This window comes from Microtus pennsylvanicus, chromosome 3, assembly GCF_037038515.1.
Source record: "Microtus pennsylvanicus isolate mMicPen1 chromosome 3, mMicPen1.hap1, whole genome shotgun sequence".
Taxonomy (NCBI): domain Eukaryota; kingdom Metazoa; phylum Chordata; class Mammalia; order Rodentia; family Cricetidae; genus Microtus; species Microtus pennsylvanicus.
Window position 1 is genome coordinate 113,594,518 of NC_134581.1, and position 21,291 is coordinate 113,615,808.

Below are 21,291 nucleotides of genomic sequence, written 5' to 3' on the forward strand. Positions count from 1 at the left end.
ACATTTTCTATTAAAAGTAGGTATGTACAATACTTTGTGTGTAAGGAATGAGAATAGCTTTATTAAAATTCTAAGCATTGTTTGAACTAATACATTAATCTTGAAAATTGTTGCACAATAATGATGAAATGAACAGATGTGCTATTTCCAATTCTTATAAACTGACTTTTACATGATCTATACTTATTACCTTGAGCATATCTACTTCCCATGTCTGATTTTAATTAGACTCACAGTTAAAAGATTTTGAAATGCAAAATGTCCATAAACATGTGCTTATTAGCTTTCTGGGTCTATAGAGTGTCCCTGATTTTAGCCCATCTCATCAAATTTGTAAATATTTGCTCGACCTCACCCATTAACAAACATGCTTGCAGCCCCCAGGGCTGTTATTTCTGGTTTTATGCTTTTTTGACTCCCTTTACAGTTTGCCTGTTGTGTGATCTTGTCCAAATCAGTGCACTTTCAGTCAGACTCAGTATTTCTAAACCTTGCCAGAGTGACGAGATAAACCCAGCATTCCCATGAGTGGTCTGCCCTTCAGAACTTCTGCTTAGGCCTCCTAAAGTCATCACAAACACTGTGTGGATTCATCTTTTATTCCTTAATGTTAAAGAGAATTAATGCAGCAGTAATTTTCCTCATATTAGTGGTATAGAAGTGGATTTTCAGAGCTAGGTGAATCTCTCAGTGATTAGAGTCCCCACAACTTACCTAAATAGTAGACTGCCAACCTAAAACTCCAGCCACTTGGAAGATGGAGATAGCAGATTCCCCAGAGCAAACTAGCTAAGCAGATTCTGGGTTTGACTGAGACACCCTGCCTCAATGAATAAAGTAGAGCAATCAATTGATATTGGAATCATCCCACTATCAATTTCAGATGGCCACATGCATGTGCGCTTGTGTGTACTTGCATGCACACACATTTTCCCACATATATGATAATATGCATACGCTTACATGTACACCATAAACAAACATACATGCAATGAAAAAAGTAAACATTCAAAAATCTATGAATGTCCTAAAATTTTTTAATCCTAATTTTTCTCCAAGCTACTGTTTCCTTTTGTTGTCTTATTTGACAACAGTTATTAGCAATAACTGGAAAGCTACCATGTAATTAGTACTTTTCTTGTATTCTTAATATTTTTTCAAAATGGAGCTATAAGACAGATCAGTTGGCAAAGTGTTGGCAGTGCAAGTATACAGTCCCCAGTTTGATACCCAGAACTCACTTAAAAAGTTGAATATAGTGTTGTAGGCTTATAATCCCAACACCAGAAAAGCAGAACAGGCAGGTCCTCAGGACAGACTGACCAGCCTAACTATCCTGTTGGGTCAATGAGAAACACTGCCTCAAAAAACAGGGTGGGTGGAACCTGAGGAAAGGTACCCAAAGTTGACCTCTGACCTCATGCACATGTTCATGCATGCACACCCATATAGACATGTAAGAGTGGACATGCACACACACACAGACTCACCACAACTTCTATACTATGGGATGTTTTTTCAAGTGTGAGTAGCATCAAAACTTTTCAAAAGCCCTTCTAGATTGTTCATTTCTCACATTCTTTGTCATAGAACAAATGCAATGATGATCATTGGTCTGTGGTAGTGAGCTATCAAACATGAATACTTGCTGGCACTTTTCTATCTTACCAGAAGTGTCTTTTGGAAACTTCTGAGTTCATGTGGCTCTTTTTCACATAGAAATGTATTTGGGGAGCTGTTGGTACCTCTCAGTAACTGAAAGTGCTCACTTGCAACAGCCTCAAAACTGGGTTTGAGATCTAGAACCCATGAAAGGAGATAGCTGTCATTCGACCCCCACACATGCAGGCTGGCACCCCACCCCTAAATACACACACACACACACACACACACACACACATTAATAATTAACTAAATTTCAGTTTAAAATCCAAAAAGCTTAAGTAAACTAAGTAGTGCGGGTAATAAAGGTAGACAAAGTAACTTTTAAAAATAAATAAGCATCTTGGCAAGAGACACAAGAAGAGACTGACACAAAATAAAGTATGAAAACAGAAATCACTTCTCTTTATTCTCTTTAAAGCCCAGTGTGTTGTCCCAATTGTTGATGTTGTCAAATTCAGTCCCAAGCTGGGTGAGTCATCTAGAGCTTGGATATTGTTCAGTGGGTACTCAGTTTGTAAACGCCAGCACTTTTCCCCTGTCTCCTTAATGTTCAAGGGCTGACTTGGTGTGAACCAAATTTTTGAGTCTTGAAAAAATTATACATATAAATAAAATGTCTCTAGTACAACTCAAATGAAGAATTGAGAAGAGTTTCACAGAAGCAGCCATCAGGTCTGATCTGATCTTTCTCAGCCTCATCAACAATATGATAGGATATGTGGTTTTAAATGTCCAATGTTTTTCAGAACCTTCTACCTATAATAACAACAGCAACAACAATATCCAGTAAACAGTAGTGTAATCATTACTATGACACGTGGTACATGCTTTTTAAATCATCGCTATAAATGTCTGTCACTTGGTTGATTTTCTAAAAGAATTTGAAAAGTTGAACTTCTGAAGAATTGGGTTTCTGCCAGGAAAACTGAATAATGGATAATGGAATGACACCAAAAGACTTGCCATAACCGCGCTTTTGTTCGTATTAACATGCTGTTCCCTTTTTTCCTGTATTTAATTTTATTTGCATTTCCTCCAGAGATCAAAAATAGCAGTGTATGAAAAGATGTGGACCTACATGCGATCAGCAGAGCCGTCTGTGTTCACTAGGACTACAGCTGAGGGCGTGGCTCGTGTCCGCAAGTCCAAGGGCAAATTTGCCTTCCTCCTGGAGTCCACCATGAATGAATACATTGAGCAGCGCAAGCCCTGTGACACGATGAAAGTGGGAGGAAACCTGGATTCCAAAGGCTATGGTGTAGCAACGCCCAAGGGTTCCTCATTAAGGTGGGTGGAATAGTATAACAATAGATCATGCATTGTTATAGTATTCCACCTTCCCTGATGTCCCTGAGAGAATTATTTTACTTTGTGTGTAAACATAGTATGTTTGTTGGTTTATTTTCAGTTTTTCCATTTCATACTTTTGATCAACAGTCAGGCAAAAGCATTTTTTTTTATTTGACTCCAAAATGATCATAGTTGACATTCATCCTTGAAGGCCATATAAAAACCAACATGGTTGAACACTAGTTGCTTTCAGTGGGCCTAAATCATGGATATTGTATCTTTCTAGATCTCATCAACTTTTTCCATTGTTTTGCCCACCAAAATTGATGCTGCCTGCTGCCATTGTGTCAGTAGTGACTCTACATTTTATTGTTATGCTTAAACATCATGCCAGCCTCTTAGTCAGAAGAAATCCACTTCTTTTCAATAGAGTGATTTCCTTTTTCCATTTCAATATTTTGTTTAATATGGCATCATTCTATTTCAGACTATGATGAGGTTGCACTGGTACTGTTTGAAATCATGTCCACTTGCAAAGCGCAGATATGCTCTGGCTTTATGGTGCTTACTCAGATCACACTCCCATATAATTGAAAGGGAGTGTGGTGTAAGTAAGATCTGTAAAGTTAGAACAAGTATAACTCAACATTATTTGTAGATAGAGTCTGCCAAGGGGCTCAAAAGAAAAGCATTGCCTGTATAGGTTAAAAAGGAGACTTGCACTCTTACAGAAGTACTGATCAAATCTGCCCTTTGCATTCTCAACATAGAAATTTCATGTTTACACCCAGGAAGCAGAATTCCCAATTTTCCTTAAGTACTAAAGGCTGCTTTGAACCTACCAGAGCTAGAGTGCCCCCCCTACCGCCCCACAAGTGATACCTGACAAATCACTCTGGTCTCAGTGCTGCTTAGGAGAGAAGCACAAAGCTCAGATTCAAGAGGAAATCTCTCAGGCTTTACTAAAGGGCTTAACCAAGATCCTGTCTTGAGAAGTGATGTCTCTGGTAAGCCACTGAAAACTGAAGGTAATGATAATTGTACTATTGCCCAGCCACAATGAAAGCAATGCCAATGTCCTGTGGTTGTTTTCATTGGCTTCAGAAAGGGGACTTCTATGTTCTTGGGTGTGCCGGGTTGGGAAAAGATTGAGATATCTATTTGAGAAACAAATATGGGTACTGGGAAGGGTGATAGTAACTCAATATAGTGTGCGGGGGAGGGCATTCTGTGAATGGGAAACTTTTTTTAAAGGAAATAGGTACAGAACGTAGTAAGAAAACACAAATTTGAGTACAGATTCTGGCAGCTCTGATCTCTGGTTTATTTGAACAAATATCCCATATAAAACTAGAAGGGAAAACACCACACAAATAAATTACCCATGAAAGAACCCTAACTAAAAGATTTCAGCCTTTTAAAAACTTAAACTACCACCAAGATGTTTAAGACTTTGCTGATATGTCTTGTACAATGTGTCATAAAAGGTATATAATTTCCATAAATCGGGTATCAGAAAAACTTCTGTTGAGGAACCGGTACAATAACACTTTAATGTAAATAACTTATAAGAAATACAAAGCTGAAAGCAACTATGACTTGTGTGTAGATCCCTGGTCAGGCTATTGATTACATTCACTGGCTATCTCTCTTAATTAATTCCCGGTGGATATAGCTGCCATGTCCTGTGTCTTGTGTCTTCTGATAAAGTCAAGCTTCAGGGACTGAATTTGGCCCTAAGATACAGTGCATCTGCCTCCCATTGATGGCTACAGAGTTTCCTCTTAAATGGGTCACTTTGTCAAATCGACACTACAAGCATTGTTAGGGGCGACCTCAATGAAGGACTTCATCTGTCCAGATCTGTAATAGTGAGTGATTGGCTTCTCCCTCTTTTCCTGTCCTCACTAGATCTTGTTAATGAGGCAATTGTTAAACTCAACTTCCTGGATGGGGAGTTTGTTTATGCATTTTGTTTTCTGTATGACACAGTTTCCTGAACAAGCTGGCCCCTACATGCAAAAACCACAGTCATTTTGTCCATGTCTTTGAGAGCACTGGAAGGACACTGAAGGCTAAAAGCATTCACCTTTTCCCTATCTCCACTCCCCCATCCTCAGCCATGTAAGCAAGGTAGGCCCATTAAATTGAAATTCTCATTCTCCTTCCCCTGGGAGATTTGTCTTTCAAGAGGTGCAAACCAATACAGATTTTAACTATTAAGCATATTTTGCATATATGGATAAGTTCACATTAATTGCATTCATAAAGCAAAATCCAGAGGGCACACCATCATCAGATGTCCCTGAAAGCTGTCTTGTCTTACTCATTCAGTAGAAACTTAAATCTGCTTTCCCACAGGAACTATTTTTTCAAATCTGGTTTTGCATTCATTGCTCTGCTTATGGTAAGACATGTGTATGTCATTGTCATTACCTGTGGCTTCCTTGTAACCTCTCTTGTGATTCATTAAGTAATTGAGAAAAGATAAAACAGCATTTTTTTCCTTCTTTGTTGTGTAATCATAACCAGATAAGACTGGAAAACAGCTGACCATGTTCCTTTCACCTAGAGTTTTAAGCATCCATACTTTAATATTTGTTCAAAAATGTAATGGGTGGTGGTGGTGCATGCCTTTAATACTAGCACCCAGGAAGCAGAGGCAGTCAGATCTATGTGAGTTCAAGTCCAGCTTGGTCTACAAAGACAGTTCCAGGACAGCCAGAATTGTTATACAGAGAAACCCTGTCTTAGAAAAAGGACTAAAAACAAACAAACAAATAAAACCAAATAATTTTGCTACGGAATAAATGTCACAGAAAAGAAGAATCGAGTGACAAACAGAACAAGTTGTCGAGACTTTGTTTTTTACTGTGATCTTTAAAAGAAACACAAGGAAGATCACTGTAGAGAGTGCATCTGTGACTAATCTGAAAAGTGTCTCTGTAGGGACTGAGATGTAGCTGCTCAGCAGTAGAGTGCTTGAACAGCAAACACTGGGCTCAAAGTGCAAGGCCAGGTAATGAAAACAATCAGAAAGTCACCTGATATAGGTGGCAGATAGTGATAAACAGATAAACTTTGATATTAATACCATTAACGTTATCACCTGCATATTCAAATTTACCATAGTTCAGCTACCTTTTACACCTGTTGGCCATAATTATGTATACCACAATAAAGTTATATGAATTACTTTGAGAATACTACCAACTTTACTACATTTTCCATGCTATCTTAATTACTATGCTCACAACTTTACAATGTGATAAAAAAAATTCATAAGCTTTTTAGAGTGATTTTGGTTAATAGAGATGTTCAAACAATTATGTAGTTTTAGAGGAGAATGTTCATTTTTAAATATTTATATTCTCCAGCATCTCCACATAACCACCAAGGAATAAAGCAACGAATCTCATCTGCTGACTTATTCTGGTCCTTATAAGACTTTACATCTTGATACAAATATCTGAAGGCGAAATAAAATCCTGTAGTTTCCAAAGCTTTTATTAACAATAATAATTCCCACGTAAAATTTATCTTCTCTCAAGATGTTTGTAGAACTGTATCTAAAATAGAGAATTTCTTCAGACATCAAAGGAAAAGGGTGATGTTTCAAAAGAGGATAAGTCTGAGTGGGAATTCTGAAAACATTAAGGCCTGATTGGACTTGGAGATGCTCAGCTGTAGGAGCTCATAACAACAGCAGCTAGTCTTTGGAAACTAGGTCTGTCCTGGTTCCTGTGAAGCAGGCGATGCGAGCCTCACAGCAGCAGCATGGCATGGGGATAAGGTACTAAGAGAAGGAAGTAGAAACCAGCATTTCTTACTAGACTGTCTCTTTCAGTGTGTAACAGATCACTGGCCTCATGGGATATTTGGACCAAATTCTTCATGTTTTTCCAGGGCAGATGTGTGAAAATAATATTTTAATTTGTATGTGAAAGATGTATTATCTTATGTATAAAATTTATAATATATAAAATTTGTAAGACATACTTTATCATAAGTTCGGATGCATTTAAAAAGTTTAGAGAAATGAGGTTGACTGCACACTATGTGTGAGAATCAAATTTTGTTTTTATATCAGAAACAGGTCAGCTTTTAGTACTTAATATACATATAGAGAAGCTAAATACAGAAACATGAGTCTTGTACTGTCTTGGTTGGGGTTTCTATTGCTGTGACGAGACACCACGGCCACAGTAACTCTTTTTTTCCATCTATTTATTTTACATCCCGGCCACAGTCACCCCCTACACTCTCCTCCCAGTTTCTCTCTCTCTCACACCCTCACACCCTCAATCTCCTCTTCTATCTCCATTCAGGAAAGGTCATGTCTCCTATAAGTATCAATCAAACATGGCATAACAAGATGCAGTAAGACTAAAGCACCTCCCCATGTGTTAAGGCTGGGCAAGGCAACCTTGTATGAGAAGTAGGTTTCCAAAAGCCAGTAAAAGAGTTGGAGACAGTGTTTCCTAAGAGAGCCAAGTTAAACAACTGCAACGTATATGCAGAACACCTAAGTCGGTTTCATACAGGTTCCCTGGTTGTCAAGTCAGTCTCTGCTAACTCTCATGAGCCCAGGTCAGTTGATTGTGTGAGTTGTGGTGTCCTTGACTGTTGTATTAGGAGCAGTGGGCTGCGTCCCCGGCACCCGGCCGCCCGCACGGCTAGCTTTACCCGAAATAATTACACGGAAACTGTATTCTTTTAAACACCGCTTGGCCCATTACATCTAGCCTTTTCTTGGCTAACTCTTGCACCTGGACTAGCCCATTTCTAATAATCTGCTGTAGTCCACCAGCTGGCTTACCAGGAATGATCTTAACCTGCTTCTGCCTGGAGTGGGAGAATCATGGTGACTCTCTGACTCAGCTTCTTTCTCCCAGCCTTCTGTTCTGTTTACTCCTCCCACCTATGTTTTCACCTATGAGGACCAAGCAGTTTATTTATTGCTTAACCAATGAAATCAACAGATTGATATATGACACTCCCACATCACTTGACCTCTCTGGCTCCTTTACTTCTTTGTCCTCTTTCTAGTGTTTGACTGTGGGTCTCTGCCACTGCCTCTGTCAATTGCTGGATGACTCCTCTCAGATAACAATTGGGCCAGACACCAATCTGATCCCAAGAGACAGCCAGTTCAGGCTGCTTATCTTCTATTGCTAGGAGTTTAAGCTGGGGTCCTTTCCATACATTTCTGGGAGATTCCTTTGTGTCCAGATTCCCCTTACACCCAAATGCTTCCCATCCCCTTGAAAGCTCCTCAGTACAGTCTCCCTCTAGGACCCCCCCAACTTAATCACTCATTTTCGCATCCTCACCTGCCCTCAGTCCATTCATGAAATGTCTTCTATTTCCCCTCTTTCCCAGTGAGATCTGGGTGCTCACCAATGAACTCTCCTAGTCTCTCTGGGCCTGTGAACTGTAGCATAATTATTCTTTATTATATAGCTAATATCCACTTACGAGTGAGTACATGCCATGTTTGTCTTTATCAGTCTGAATTACCTCACTCAAGATGACTTTTTTTCTAGTTCCATCTATTTGCTTTCAAATTTCCTAGTATCCTTATTTTTAACAGTTCATTAATATTCCATTATGTAAATGTACCAAATTTTCTTAATCCGTTTCTCTATAGAAGGATATCTAGGTTTTTTCCAGGTTATGGCTATTACAAATAAAGCTGCTATAAACATAGGTGAGGAAGTGTCATTGTGGTGTAATTGAGCATCTTTTGGGTTTATACCCAAGAGTGGTATAGCTGTGTCTTGTGGTAGGTTGATTCCCAGTTTTCTGAGGAAATGCCACTCTGCCTTCCAAAGTGGTTGTGCAAGTTTTCACTCCCACCAACAATGGAAGAGTATTCCCCTTGCCCCACATCCTCTAAGCATAAGCCATTGCTTGTGTTTTTGAGCTTAACCATTCAAACAGGTGTAAGATAGAATCTCAGAGTCATTTTGATTTACATTTTCCTGGTAGTTAAAGATGTTGAATATCTCCTTAAGTGTTTCTCAGTCAGTTGAGATTCTTCTGTTGAGAATTCTCTGTTTAAATCTGTATGCCACTTTTTCAAATGGATTATTCAGTTTGTTGATATCTAGTTTCTTGAGTTCTTTATATATTTTGGATATCAGCCCTCTGACAGATGTCAGATTGGTGAAGACCTTTACCCATTCTGTAGGTGACCACAGCAACTTATATAAAGGAAAATATTTAATTGGGGTGGCTTGCTTACAGTTCAGAGACTCAGTTCATTATCATCATGGTGGGACATGGCAGTGTGCAGGCAGACATGGTGCTGGAGAGGTAGCTGAGAGTTCTATATCTTGAACAGGCAACAGGAAGTGGTCTGTCCCACTGGGTGTGGTACAAGCATACATGAGCCTCAAAGCCTACATCTACAGTGACACATTTCCTACAACAGACCACAACTATTTCAACAAGGTGATACTTATAATAGTACCACTCTTTTTGGAGGTCATTTTATTTTAAACCACCACAGATATTAATATTATGGAATTCCAGTTGGCCATAAGTACCAGTCACCATGGTGTAATGGCTAATGTTCTAGACTCTGAATCCAACAATGTGAGTTTATATCTCAGTGCAACTTTTTCCTTGAGGAAGAGAGTTGGTCAGTCATCCTAACCAACTCAGACCATGAAACCCAATCTAAATGGACTGTCCCTGTATGCTTCAGCAATGCTAGGGTCATGTTTTACTTTCACTTCATAAGTGAATGAATGTGCATTTTTGTCTTCTGAAAGTGAGATGTAATAGATTCCAATACAATAATGCAGTTTGACACAGAATTTTATGAGTTTTTTTCAGAATTTCATACATGTGTACAGTGTATGTTAGTCAGACCCTCTTCGCATTCCCCACTAATTCTTCTTGGTTTCTCTTAACATGGTTCCTTGACAACTTCATTTGCTCTTCTTTTTTTAAGCAAAGGTCACTGAGTCCTGTTAGTGCTTAACCTGACCCCATGAGCCAATTTGAAGCCAATTGCTGAAGTAGTGGTCATATCACCAAAGAAAAATTCCTTTTGCTCTGCCAGCACCTGTTAACTGCCAATATAGATCCTTAGTTAAGGGTGGGGGCTTAAGAGCCGCTTTCTCGTTATGTTGCAATTTTAATAGGTTTGATCTTTAAGCACACAATTTTTATATTAAGTATTATGGCAAAAATATCTTCCATATTCCTTATTGACATGTGGACAGATGTTGTAAAATGTAGACTTCTGTAATCCCATTTTGTTTTGGATAGCGTCTACCTGGCTAAGGATTAGATGGACAGGGCAGAAACTGGTCTCACCTTATTGCAATTTAAAATAAAACAGGCTCACACTAGCCCAGATGGAGTATAATAAAAGTTTGTTTATTTAGGGGTAAATTCACAGAAAAAAAAATAGTGATCAGCAGTCCTCTGCATGAGTGGGGAACTAAAACCGAATCCAGCAACCAAAGGACTATCACATGAACCTACATATATAGTACCCGAGACCACACCCAAAGTGGGCGGGCATCCCAAAGGAATTCCCACAGCACTTCCCTCTTTTGTCTAAATGAGAGAGTTACAAATCCAAACAAAACTATATATAATAATAAATATCAAGTATAAAAATAGAATTACAACCAGCATAAACAATATCAAGCAAGAAGCATATGCAAAATGTTTTAATAATTATCCTATCCTAAGGAGTTTAAGCCTTCTATTAAAAATGGCTTGGCTAGGTCATGAGAGGAAGGTAACTATGACTATTGAGTCTTCAACTAATCAAAGACCTGAGAAGGGAGATAATATTACTTGAGTAAGCAGGAAGTGCAATCAAGCAGCTTCCAAAATTTGTAATAGATGACAGAGACAACTGGCTGCCTGAGCAATCACCCAAATCTCAGTTGCAATGTTGGAGCAACCAATTTTGCCTGAGGCTTAGAATAACTGACAAAACATTTTCAGAGGCAAGAAAATTTTCAAAACCATATTACCCTGTCTTGGCAAGGTTTGGCAGTCTTTTTGCTGGTATCCTGCATGTCCAATCTGGACAATGTGCATTGTCAGTGGTGAAGACAGGGGCAGCTCTTTGCCCAAAGGCCAGTTTTACTAAGAAGAAAACAAACTCCAAGTGGAGTGTATTTTGTGACCAACATTCTCTCAGTAATAGATCAGTGTTTGCAGGAGCAATTGTGTCTCATGTCAACAGAATCCTAAGTTATTTAAATGCCATATTCTAAAGTTTTATTGGAGTAGTTGAAGATTACCTATTTATGGGGTAATAATCTCTATGCATCTGAAGAACCTAGTTACTCAAACTATAAGTATGACAAACATGTATGTCTATTGACCTATAATTCTTAATATCAATATAGCCTAAAGACTAAGACTTCATATTAAAATATTGAACAATCCTTAAACATCTATGCAGCAAATGAGGACAATGACCTCAAAATGTAAACAATGCATAAGCATCTTGATCAGAGATAGAAATGTATACTACAATATGATAAGTATATTCTAAATTTGCATCAATATACAAAATATCTTAAGCAGAGGTAGAAAAGTCCATGCATACTATACAACAAAATAATTTTGCATAGGTGCACAAGTATTGTAAACACATAGGAGCATATTCAATGTAACAAATATAATTTGAATTTGTATTATTATACAAGAATCTATAGCAATGTAAATTATCTATAAATAATAGGTCACAAATATTCTCACTACTACTATTATTATTAGTGTGACTAAGCTCACACTAATCTACCTAATATCCCATCCAATCCCTTTTCTTTTTCTTTATTCAAAAAAAATTTCCACCTCCAACCCTATACCACTTATAATCAATCCCTAATAAATGTCCCTAACCCTAAGGACAAACTTTGTTGGGAGAGGGGATATTGTCTTCTAGAATTACTTCCAGCTATTATGGGGACAGTGTTATTTCTATGGGATCCTGTAAAAACTAAAGTGATGCTTAAGTTTCAGGTTTATTGTCTGGTATAAATGTAAATAGTCTCCCATCCAAGTACTAACCAGGCCCGACCCTGCTTAGCTTCCTAGATCAGACGAGATCGGGCGCGTTCTGTCTAGAAAAAACAAAAAAAAATGTAAATAGTCTCTAAGTGCTCAGTAAGGCTTTTCTGAAGTTCTTATTTTAAATTATGGCCAGAACATTGTAAGAAGGTGCACCATCTCAGCTAGCCAAGTTGGAATCATCTTTAGTAGCTTACAACCAAAACTGATCTTAAAGTGGTGTTGTCAGCATAATGACATCATATCAACCATGTGGAATCATTGTTGTGTTGCCCCATCTTCTTTTACTGCAGAATAATTTATTGTTCATTGTGGAAAGCTTAAACATTATTCATATAGACATATATGCAATGAAAAGTAGCATAGTAAAAATTTTCCTAAATTCTTTCTTCTTTCTGTCCCATACCAGATGACTCCTGATATGAGACAGAAACTCTGAATTTTTATTTTAACATGTTTGAATTTAGCTAAGGATAGCCATTGTCTGACTCCAAAGCCAGCTTTTATTTTTAAGTGAGTCTCAACTATTATTATACTGAGAAATAGGGAGATATGTATGGTTAGGTAGTGAAATTTTACCATCCAGATGATATTGATACCATAAGTCAGATTTCTCTTTGGTGATTCTTTCTGGATAGGTATCTTTTCTTCTTGAGGCATCTAGATGTCCAAGGTCTCTTGACTTTTTGAAGATGGGTATTTTCCTGCAAAGACAAAAACAGAACCCTCCACAACCCTTATGAGGTTTCCCTAACACCTGTATGATTGTCACCTCTATGGATAAGCTGTCATTTCTCTTTATCTCGAGGTTTCTCTTATTCAAACCAAATCTTTATTAATTTTGATGGTATCCATAGCTTTTCTTCTCCTGTGAAGACAAAAGCAAAACCTTTTCCCCAACATAGCATATTTGGTTTCCCACTCTGAAGTCAACACATCCTTGAAATACACCACCTGGTTTAATTCAGTTTTTTTTCTATTATCTAATGTCTCTCTGCTGCCATTTTTGCTTTCTCATTAGCTTTAAGAAAATTCAAGGTTAATAAGACATTATGCAATCTATTTCTGGGGGTATTTTCCATCCATTGTTGTTTGTTCAACATATTCTTTATAGTTCAATTTGATCTTTATATAACTACCTGAACTGTAGGACTGTTTGGTATACCTGTAATATGCTTTATATTATAATAAGCAAAAAACTATTTTGCTTTCTTAGAGAAATATGCTGGTCCATTGTCTGTCTTTATTTGTGCAGGTATACCAATGATGGCCATAACTTCTAGTAAATATGTGAGTACCAAATCAGCCTTTTCCAGAAAGCAGTTGCCCATTGAAACTTTAATAGGAGTCAATGGTGTGGTGTACATATTTTAATTTTCCAAATTCTAAAAAATGAAACATTCAACTGCCAGATTTCATTCATTGGGTGCTCTTCAGGTTACTTCCTGCATGTAGCAGCATTTGGTTGTATAAAGAACAAGTAAGACATCTCTTTATAATATCCTTAGCTTGTTATCATGTAATATAAAACTCTTATTTTAAACCTTTGATATTGATATGATATTTTTATAAAATCCGAGGCCTTTAGTATATTTCCAATCAATAATGGATCTATTTCTGCATTACCTTTTACTAGAGGACCTGGCAGACCAATATTGGATCAAATATGTGTTATCTATAAGGGTCAAAACCTATTTCTGATTTATATCTTAAACCTGAATAAATAATGTAGTCAATTCTGTATCGTCTGGTATAAATTTACTGGTTTAAATATGCAAAACAACTCTTTCTGTGTATTGCAAATCAGTAACTATATTGAGAGTTTTTTTAAAATCCCTTAGTCCCATGAGACTAGCATACAATTCTGCCTTTTGAACAGAACTATAAGGGATTTATTCCAATTTACATGAATCTTCTGATTTGTAACCTGCCTTACCTGATTTTTTTGCCTCAATATAAAATTATGGGCTCCAGTTATTGGTAAGTCACATATAATGTGGGGAAGGATTCAATTAGCTCTCTGTATAACGTTAATTCTATCTCTTTTTGGATAGTTGCTATTAATCTCTCCTAAAAATATTAGCACAAGCTCTTTGCCAGGCTTCATTGTCTTCCCATATTTTTTTAAATTTCATCACTAGTAAAAGGTACTATAATCTCAGCTGGATCTATTTCTGATAACTGACAAAGTCTCAATTTTCCTTTTATAATTAATTCTGACACCTTTTCCACAGAAGTTTTTAATTTTTTACTTGATTTATATGGTAAAAATATCCATTCTAAGATAACATCTTTCCTCTGCTTTAAAATTCCTACAGAGGAAATTTTTTCTAGGGTAATATGGCTAGAATGCAGTTAAAATTCAGATCCACATGATCCACATGGGCTTTCTGTAATTTCTCTTCAGTCAATGCCAATTCTTTCTCAGCTTCAGATGTTAATTCCCTAGGACTATTTAAGTCTTTGTCATAATCTAAGGTGTTTTTTAATAAATTGCTAGATCAGGTAATCTACACTAGAAGTGGGCTGTAGATCGGAAATGTCTCCTAGCAAACTTTGAAAGTCATTAAGAATCCACAATTGATCTCTTCTAATTTATGCATTTTGTATTCTAATTTTCTGTAAACCTATTTTTTAACCTAGATAATTGGTAAAATCTCCTCTTTGTATTTGTTCGGGAGCAATTTGTACTCCCCATTTAGGCAAATTTACTTCTTCAAACAATCTTTCTAAAATATCTACATTTGAATTAAAAAGCAAAATGTCACCCATGTAATGGTAAACTATAGATTTAGGAAATTTCTTATGTATTATTTCCAATGACTGACTTACAAAATATTGGCACAGGATGGGGTTTTTTATATATCCTTGGAGAGGACCCTCCATTGATATCTCCCAGTATTCTGAGAATTATTTTATGTGGACACTGTGTAGGCAAAATTTTCTCTGTCTTTTTCTTATAAAAGTATAGTGCAGAAACAATCTTTTAAACCAATATCTGTAAGGGGTCATTTTTAGGTAATAGGGAAAGCAAGGAAATACCAGATTGTTGAGGACCCATTGATTGAATTACCTTATTGACAACTCTTAATACTGTCAACATTTTCCATTTTCCAGATTTCTTTTTAACAAATACAGGAGAATTCCAAGGGCTGGTTGATTCTTCAATATGGTAAGGATCTAGTGTTCCTGTACCAGCTGTTCTAAAGCCTGGAGTTTCTCTTCTGTTAAAAACCATTGTTTAACCTATATTTATTCCTTACTTGACCATTTTAAAGGTAGGGCCATTAGTACCTCTGAAGGTTTGCTAGTTATTTTGTGGTTTTGTACAGCCTGAATGACTCATGACTGTTTTCTATATTACCTTATTATACCCTCCCAAAAACATGAAATGGTTTATGTTCTGTTTATGATGCCACAGGAATGTTAATATGGGTATTTTATTGCTGCACTAGATCATGACCCCATAGTTTCTATATGTTGCTATATTAGCCACCTATGATCTCAGCCTTACTCTCTGTCTGGCCCTATGCATTCAACCCATCTTGTGCTTTATTTTGAGATAGGGTTCCAATTCCTAGGAACCAAACATCTGCCTGCTGAAGAGGCTAATTCAGATGCCAATATTTTAGAGTAATAATAGTCACATCCAGAAATCCCTCAATGACAATGTTAGTTATATGCACTCTTAGCTTTGGTCTTGGATCATTGGTAGAAGTCTGCCAAAACATATGTTTCCTGTTTTCTATTAGGATTTTTTATTCATCCTCCATGTTTATTCTGTTATCCAGAGCAGTATGGTTGTTTTACAATGGGCACTGGATTTTTTTAATTTTCTTGGGGAGACATGTCCTCCACGGTGTCTGGGATTGACTTAACCACGTTTGACTTTTGGGCCTGCAAGAGGCCCTTCAACGAGTTTCCAGATGGTAAGGGGTTGTCTTGTTGTTCTCTTGTTCTACATTCATTGATCCAATGTTGTCCTTTACCACATCTTCTATATAATCCAGAAGATTGAGACCTTCTATTTTTGTCATTCCCAGAATAAACATTATTTCAAGGAACACCTTGTCTACAATCACTTCTCAGATGTCCAATTCTAACACAATTAAAACATTTGGCATTTTGATGTCTCTTCATACCTTTCAGAATTGCTTCTTCTACGCAAGCCTCAGTATTTTAGTCAAGTGAGTAAACATTTACTGTGTGCAGGATCCATTGGTGCTGATCTGACCTTTAAAGGCCCAAGTATCTTTTGCATTCTAGTTGGCATTTTTAAAAGCCAAAGATTCAATAAATACTGGTCTAGCTTTTGGATCTGTTATCCCTACTAGTATAGCTTTAGCTAAATTTGTAAAAAGTCACTAAAGGTTTCTCTTTGGCCTTGTTTATCCTTAATATGCAATTCAGTTCTTTTTGCCATTCTTGAATCCTGTCCTAAGCATTTAAGGCTGTTTTATGACATAGGGACAAAATGTGTTCATTATAGCTTGACTCTATGGATCAGCATAATAGTCCTCACCAAGAATTTTATCTTGGAAAGCATTAAATCCTTTGATTCTTCTTTACTCTTCTAATGTCTTAGTCTCCTCTCTCCAATAGCACTTGCATTGTAACTGTGGCCTGTCTTCAAGGACTGCTGAGACTAATTGAAGCCCCTTATGTGGATTAACCTTATTGCTTGAAGTCCGTATCTTTACCCTCTCCCTAACAAATGGTGAATGCATTCCATAAGGTACTACTGCTTGCTTAATTTCTTTTAGATCTTTTATACCTACAGGTTTTCATATACATTCTTTGTATCTATTTTGGGTATTGGGTATTTGCTGGCTTTTCAGAGGTAGAAACAGGATAAGTAGCTAAAATTCTTGATAATCTCTGACTCTGAGTGGTACTGGCAATGCTAAATCTTTTGCCTGTACCTCCTCTCTTTGATTATCTATTCTGACAAGTTCCTCAATCAATTCAAATCTTTTTTCACTGTCTTTTGTAAAGCCTAAATCTTGGCTTGTGATTATTTCTAATGATTTCATCTAATCAAATAATTTATGGTCCTCATTCTACATATGTAATTCCAAGGTATTAAATATTCCAAGGTATTCTGTTAACATTAACTTCTCATCCTTGGATATTATTTGGGTGATGTTCAGGTTGCCTTCCTAGAGACATGTTCTATCTGCTACCTTATCATAACATTTTAACAGAATTTGATTGTCAATTTCAACATTATAAATCTTTTCAGATAATCTCTCAGTACTCTTTTATAAGAGTATTCTCAATATTCTTTCATATCCCATTGACATGGATTGAATTTTGCCTATCAGATTAAGGTTATCATTTTCAATTGTATGAATCCTTTCAGCTAACTTCTCATTACCTGTATGTAAAGTATCTAAAAGTTTCTAATTCTTGACTCTATTATCACACCATTTCTTTAAGGACATAATATGAAGAATAAAGCTAAACCTTATGATTATAAAAATGTATGTACTAGGAACCTCATATAATTTGCAGAATTCCATCCATAGTAAAAACAAAAATGCCATTAAATTTCTGGTTGGTGATATTGTCTGCAATTATCTTGGGGTTTGTTTACAATTTTCAAATTTATTTTATTTGTTAATCAAATTAACTTATCTCCGCTATAGTTTCAGAAAATTGTTGTGGGCATAATAATCTTTATTGACTGTGGGTGTTGCAGTTGCTGATGCAGGGCAGGGACATGCAGCCAGCAGCAATGAGGCAGGTCTTAGTACCTGACTTACCAGAAATTTAATTACTAAGAAATTTAGTTATCACACCAGGCATTTGCAAATCCAAACTGGGATCACAAACCAGAGAAGCCCAGAAGCCTATTATTCCAGAGTAGAGGTGGGAACAAATCACATGGATGGGCCAGAGAGAAACTGTTAAGTCACTGTAGCAGGCCAGTCAAATGTGTTTGCAGCTTCATGCCAAAGGGGTAGTTAAGCTGAGGAGGGGTAGTTCAGCCATCTTTGTAGTTCAGCAGGCATGGACTCTAGCCATGAGTGCACCCATCCATTGTAATTTATAATAAAATAGTCCCACACTAGCCCATAATTGAATATAATAAATGTTTAGTTATTTAGGGTGAACTCACAGAAAAAGTAGTGATCAGCATTCCTCTACATGAGTGGAGAAGAACTGGAATCAAATCCAGCAGCCAAGGAGCTCACCCATACACCTAAATCTGCACAAATAGTAGCCAAGACCACGCTCAAAGTGGGCCAGCATCCCAAAGGTCATTGCCTGAAGGAGTTCCCACAGCGTTACCTTCCAGCATTAACAGAAACACGGAAGCATGCAAGTTCTCCCAGTACTATTGCACTTAAAGACTCCCTAGTTCTTTATAGAGATGCTGACATGTACTGTGAGGAACAATTATTTTATATTCAGAAATTGAGATCTCATGTGGTAAATGCATGTGTGTTTACCTGGGGCAAATGTGTCCTGGGGAAAATGATGGCAAAAAAAGATCCATTTACTTCATCGTTCCATTTTCAGATGTTTGAGCACTGTAAAGGACATAGATCTTTCTGCAACCATCAGAAATTCAAGGTTTTAAATTTAGCCATTCAGTAGTTGAAAAAAATGGCTAAAATGAGAGGTCCCTGTAAGAGGAAAGAATCATTGCTCTTTTTCTAGGTCTCTAGATGATACACCATGCATGATGTCTTTTTACTTCTCTTCCTATTAGATTCAAATCCTCTGGCACATAATTCTATAGATGGTTGCTGGCTTCCAACTGAGATTTTTCCAGGTGATTTGTAAGTTGTCCATTCTGGGTACATGCGGCAGTTGCAAAATTTAGTATTTAGTTGTGTTTTTTTTTTTCATTTTTGTCTTTACACTTATATTTTAGTGACTTTTATGGCAGGGATAAGTAGGGCATTTCTGGTTATTTTAGCTTCTAATATCTCAAAGAAATATATATTTAATAAAATAAAATTTCTACAAGAGAAATTGTGTAGTCTAAGCTTTGGAAGCTTGATTTGATGAGGAAACCAAGAGTAGACCCCAGCTGTGATATTCAAGAAAATTTCAAACTATTGCTCTTTCAATTCATGCACTTGCCTCATAGAAAATAAAATCAGGAATTGTAATGAATACTTGTAATTCCAGAATTTGGGAGATGGAGCTAGGAGGATTAAGAGCTCAAAGTTATTCTCTGAAAATAGGGAGTTTGGGAACAGCCTGGGTTACATGAGACCCTGTTTCATAAATAAATCAATAATAGTAAACAAGGTTGTCTGTTTAAGGATGTAGAAGAGAAAAAGCAAGTGTGTGGTGGCTTCTTTTAGTATGAATCACCTCTTTCTACCATCGTGGACAGAAGTTAGGTATGAGTTCCCACTTACAAATCTTCACAGTGGGCTTGGAGTGAAAACACTTCTTCAGAAGGTTCTGTAAAGCTAAGAACTAGGAAGTGACACAATGTCAATATTCAAATGAGAAAAGGATCTTCTACAGAAGGGTGGTGAAGAAATATATAAAGTCAATATCCTAGAAGGCAGAAAATGAGCAGGAAATACCAGTAAAGCTGAGCCTGATGTTTCTAATTTTGTGTTGAACTGAATTTGCTCATCTAAGCAAACTATATGGGCAAGCTGATCTCATTACATCTTGGCTGAGGGGCAAACACCCTGCACCAGAGAACCTAGCCATTTGCGACTTTCAACATCCTCAACTGTACCTGGCCAGAGTGAGTTAGAGTGTACAGACAAAAGATGAGTGCACTCCCAACACAGGAGAGGCACCTGTGCCATCATCACAAGGAGGGGCTAACATCACAGGCAAACGTTAATGTATGCATGGGATTAGTTTGCGAAAACACTGTATTCCTGCACTTTGAAGTTTTCAGTTTAGTAAAACACAGTCATGCTTCCCTTTGTTCCTTTAACATTAAATTTATCTGTACATTCATACTCAACATTCATTAGATCCAGGCTTAAATTTTCCAGTATAAGATTTTGTTATTCTCTACAACACACATTTGCACAATGACTACAAATTGGTTCTTTAAATCTTTTTTTTTTAAATAACTATTCAATGAAGAGAATGTGTCAGGAAAGCTCCCTAAACATAACATCTCAGCACATAGGACTATGACGTCTATAGATGACACACGGGTTCACTTGGCTTTTAAATGAGAAAACTCTCTGTATTTAATTTATGAATAGCTCTTGGTGTAGCCTGAGAACATCAGCAAAGATTAAGTAGTAAATGTAACAATGTTAGCAGATGCAGTTCTTCAGACATCTTCCTAAATTAAAGCATGCAGGGTAGGGGCAGCCTATGCCTTTCAGTAGGGTAAAGTATGGCCTGGGCCCCTCAGAAAGGTATGGCAGCCTTAGTTCAGGCTGCTCAGGATCACAGTTCTTAACTAGCTCTTATAAATCTGGAGAAAAAAGAGAAGCCTTCTAACAATACTGCAATAGGTCCCTGCCCCTTATAGTTCCAGACCATTCTTACCTGAGAGAATATAGACAGATTAGGGAGAAACTAGAGAAGAGAAGGTAAAATAAGACTCTTTATACATGCAATAATTAGGAAGATAAAGAATATCTTGTATCATGTATACACATACAAGTTAAAGCCTTAGAAATACACATAGTAAAGTGGACATTAATATAAGATGCCTTAAAGCAATGGTTCTCAACCCTCCTAATGCTGTGACCCTTTAATACAGTTCCTCATGTTGTATGACCCCCAATCATAAAATTATTTTCTTGGCTATTTCATAACTGTAATTTTGTGACTGTTATGAAAAATAATGTAAATATATGTATTTTTGATGATCTTAGGGGACTCCATAAAGGGCCATTTGATCTCCAAAAAGGTCATGACCTACAGGTGAAAAACAGCAGTCTTAAAGCTTACTACTCCTTATTGTAACATTCTCTGCAGTGATGCTTTAACGCAGTTTTATGTTGATGAGAATCATCCACTTAAGAGATCACAGATAAACACTGATCTTCTGCAAACATGAAAATCAACTTCACTATCTACTTCATTAGAATATGTAAGAAAGTATTCACACACCACTATAGATGAGATAAACTTCTTGTGTCTCAAGCTAGTATCAGCCAAACTGGAACAAGTTTTATAACATCTTATTTAAGAAAGAGAAGATAAAAAAGTTTTGCAGTTACAGAACAATGTAGGAAATAGTATTTTTTTATTTAGAATTATATTTTTCCTTAAGTTATAGTAAGAAAACTAAGTCCATTTACTTTAAAGCTTTCTCCTCATCCCCAAAGTAGA

At 36.9% G+C, this 21,291-nt stretch overlaps 1 protein-coding gene across 17 annotated transcripts in view; it reads left to right on the forward strand.

Moving 5' to 3' along the window:
* Gria4 (glutamate ionotropic receptor AMPA type subunit 4) overlaps positions 1 to 21,291 on the forward strand; it is a 351,675-nt gene that overhangs the window by 300,318 nt on the left and 30,066 nt on the right. For all 17 annotated transcript variants that reach the window (XR_012910070.1, XR_012910069.1, XM_075966877.1 and 14 more), the window contains one exon: positions 2,705 to 2,952. Coding sequence is in view for 15 of the 17 variants with exons in the window: in XM_075966877.1 (XP_075822992.1) it covers positions 2,705 to 2,952 (248 nt within the window). In the remaining 2 variants the exon portion in view is untranslated. The remainder of the gene's footprint in view (positions 1 to 2,704; positions 2,953 to 21,291) is intronic.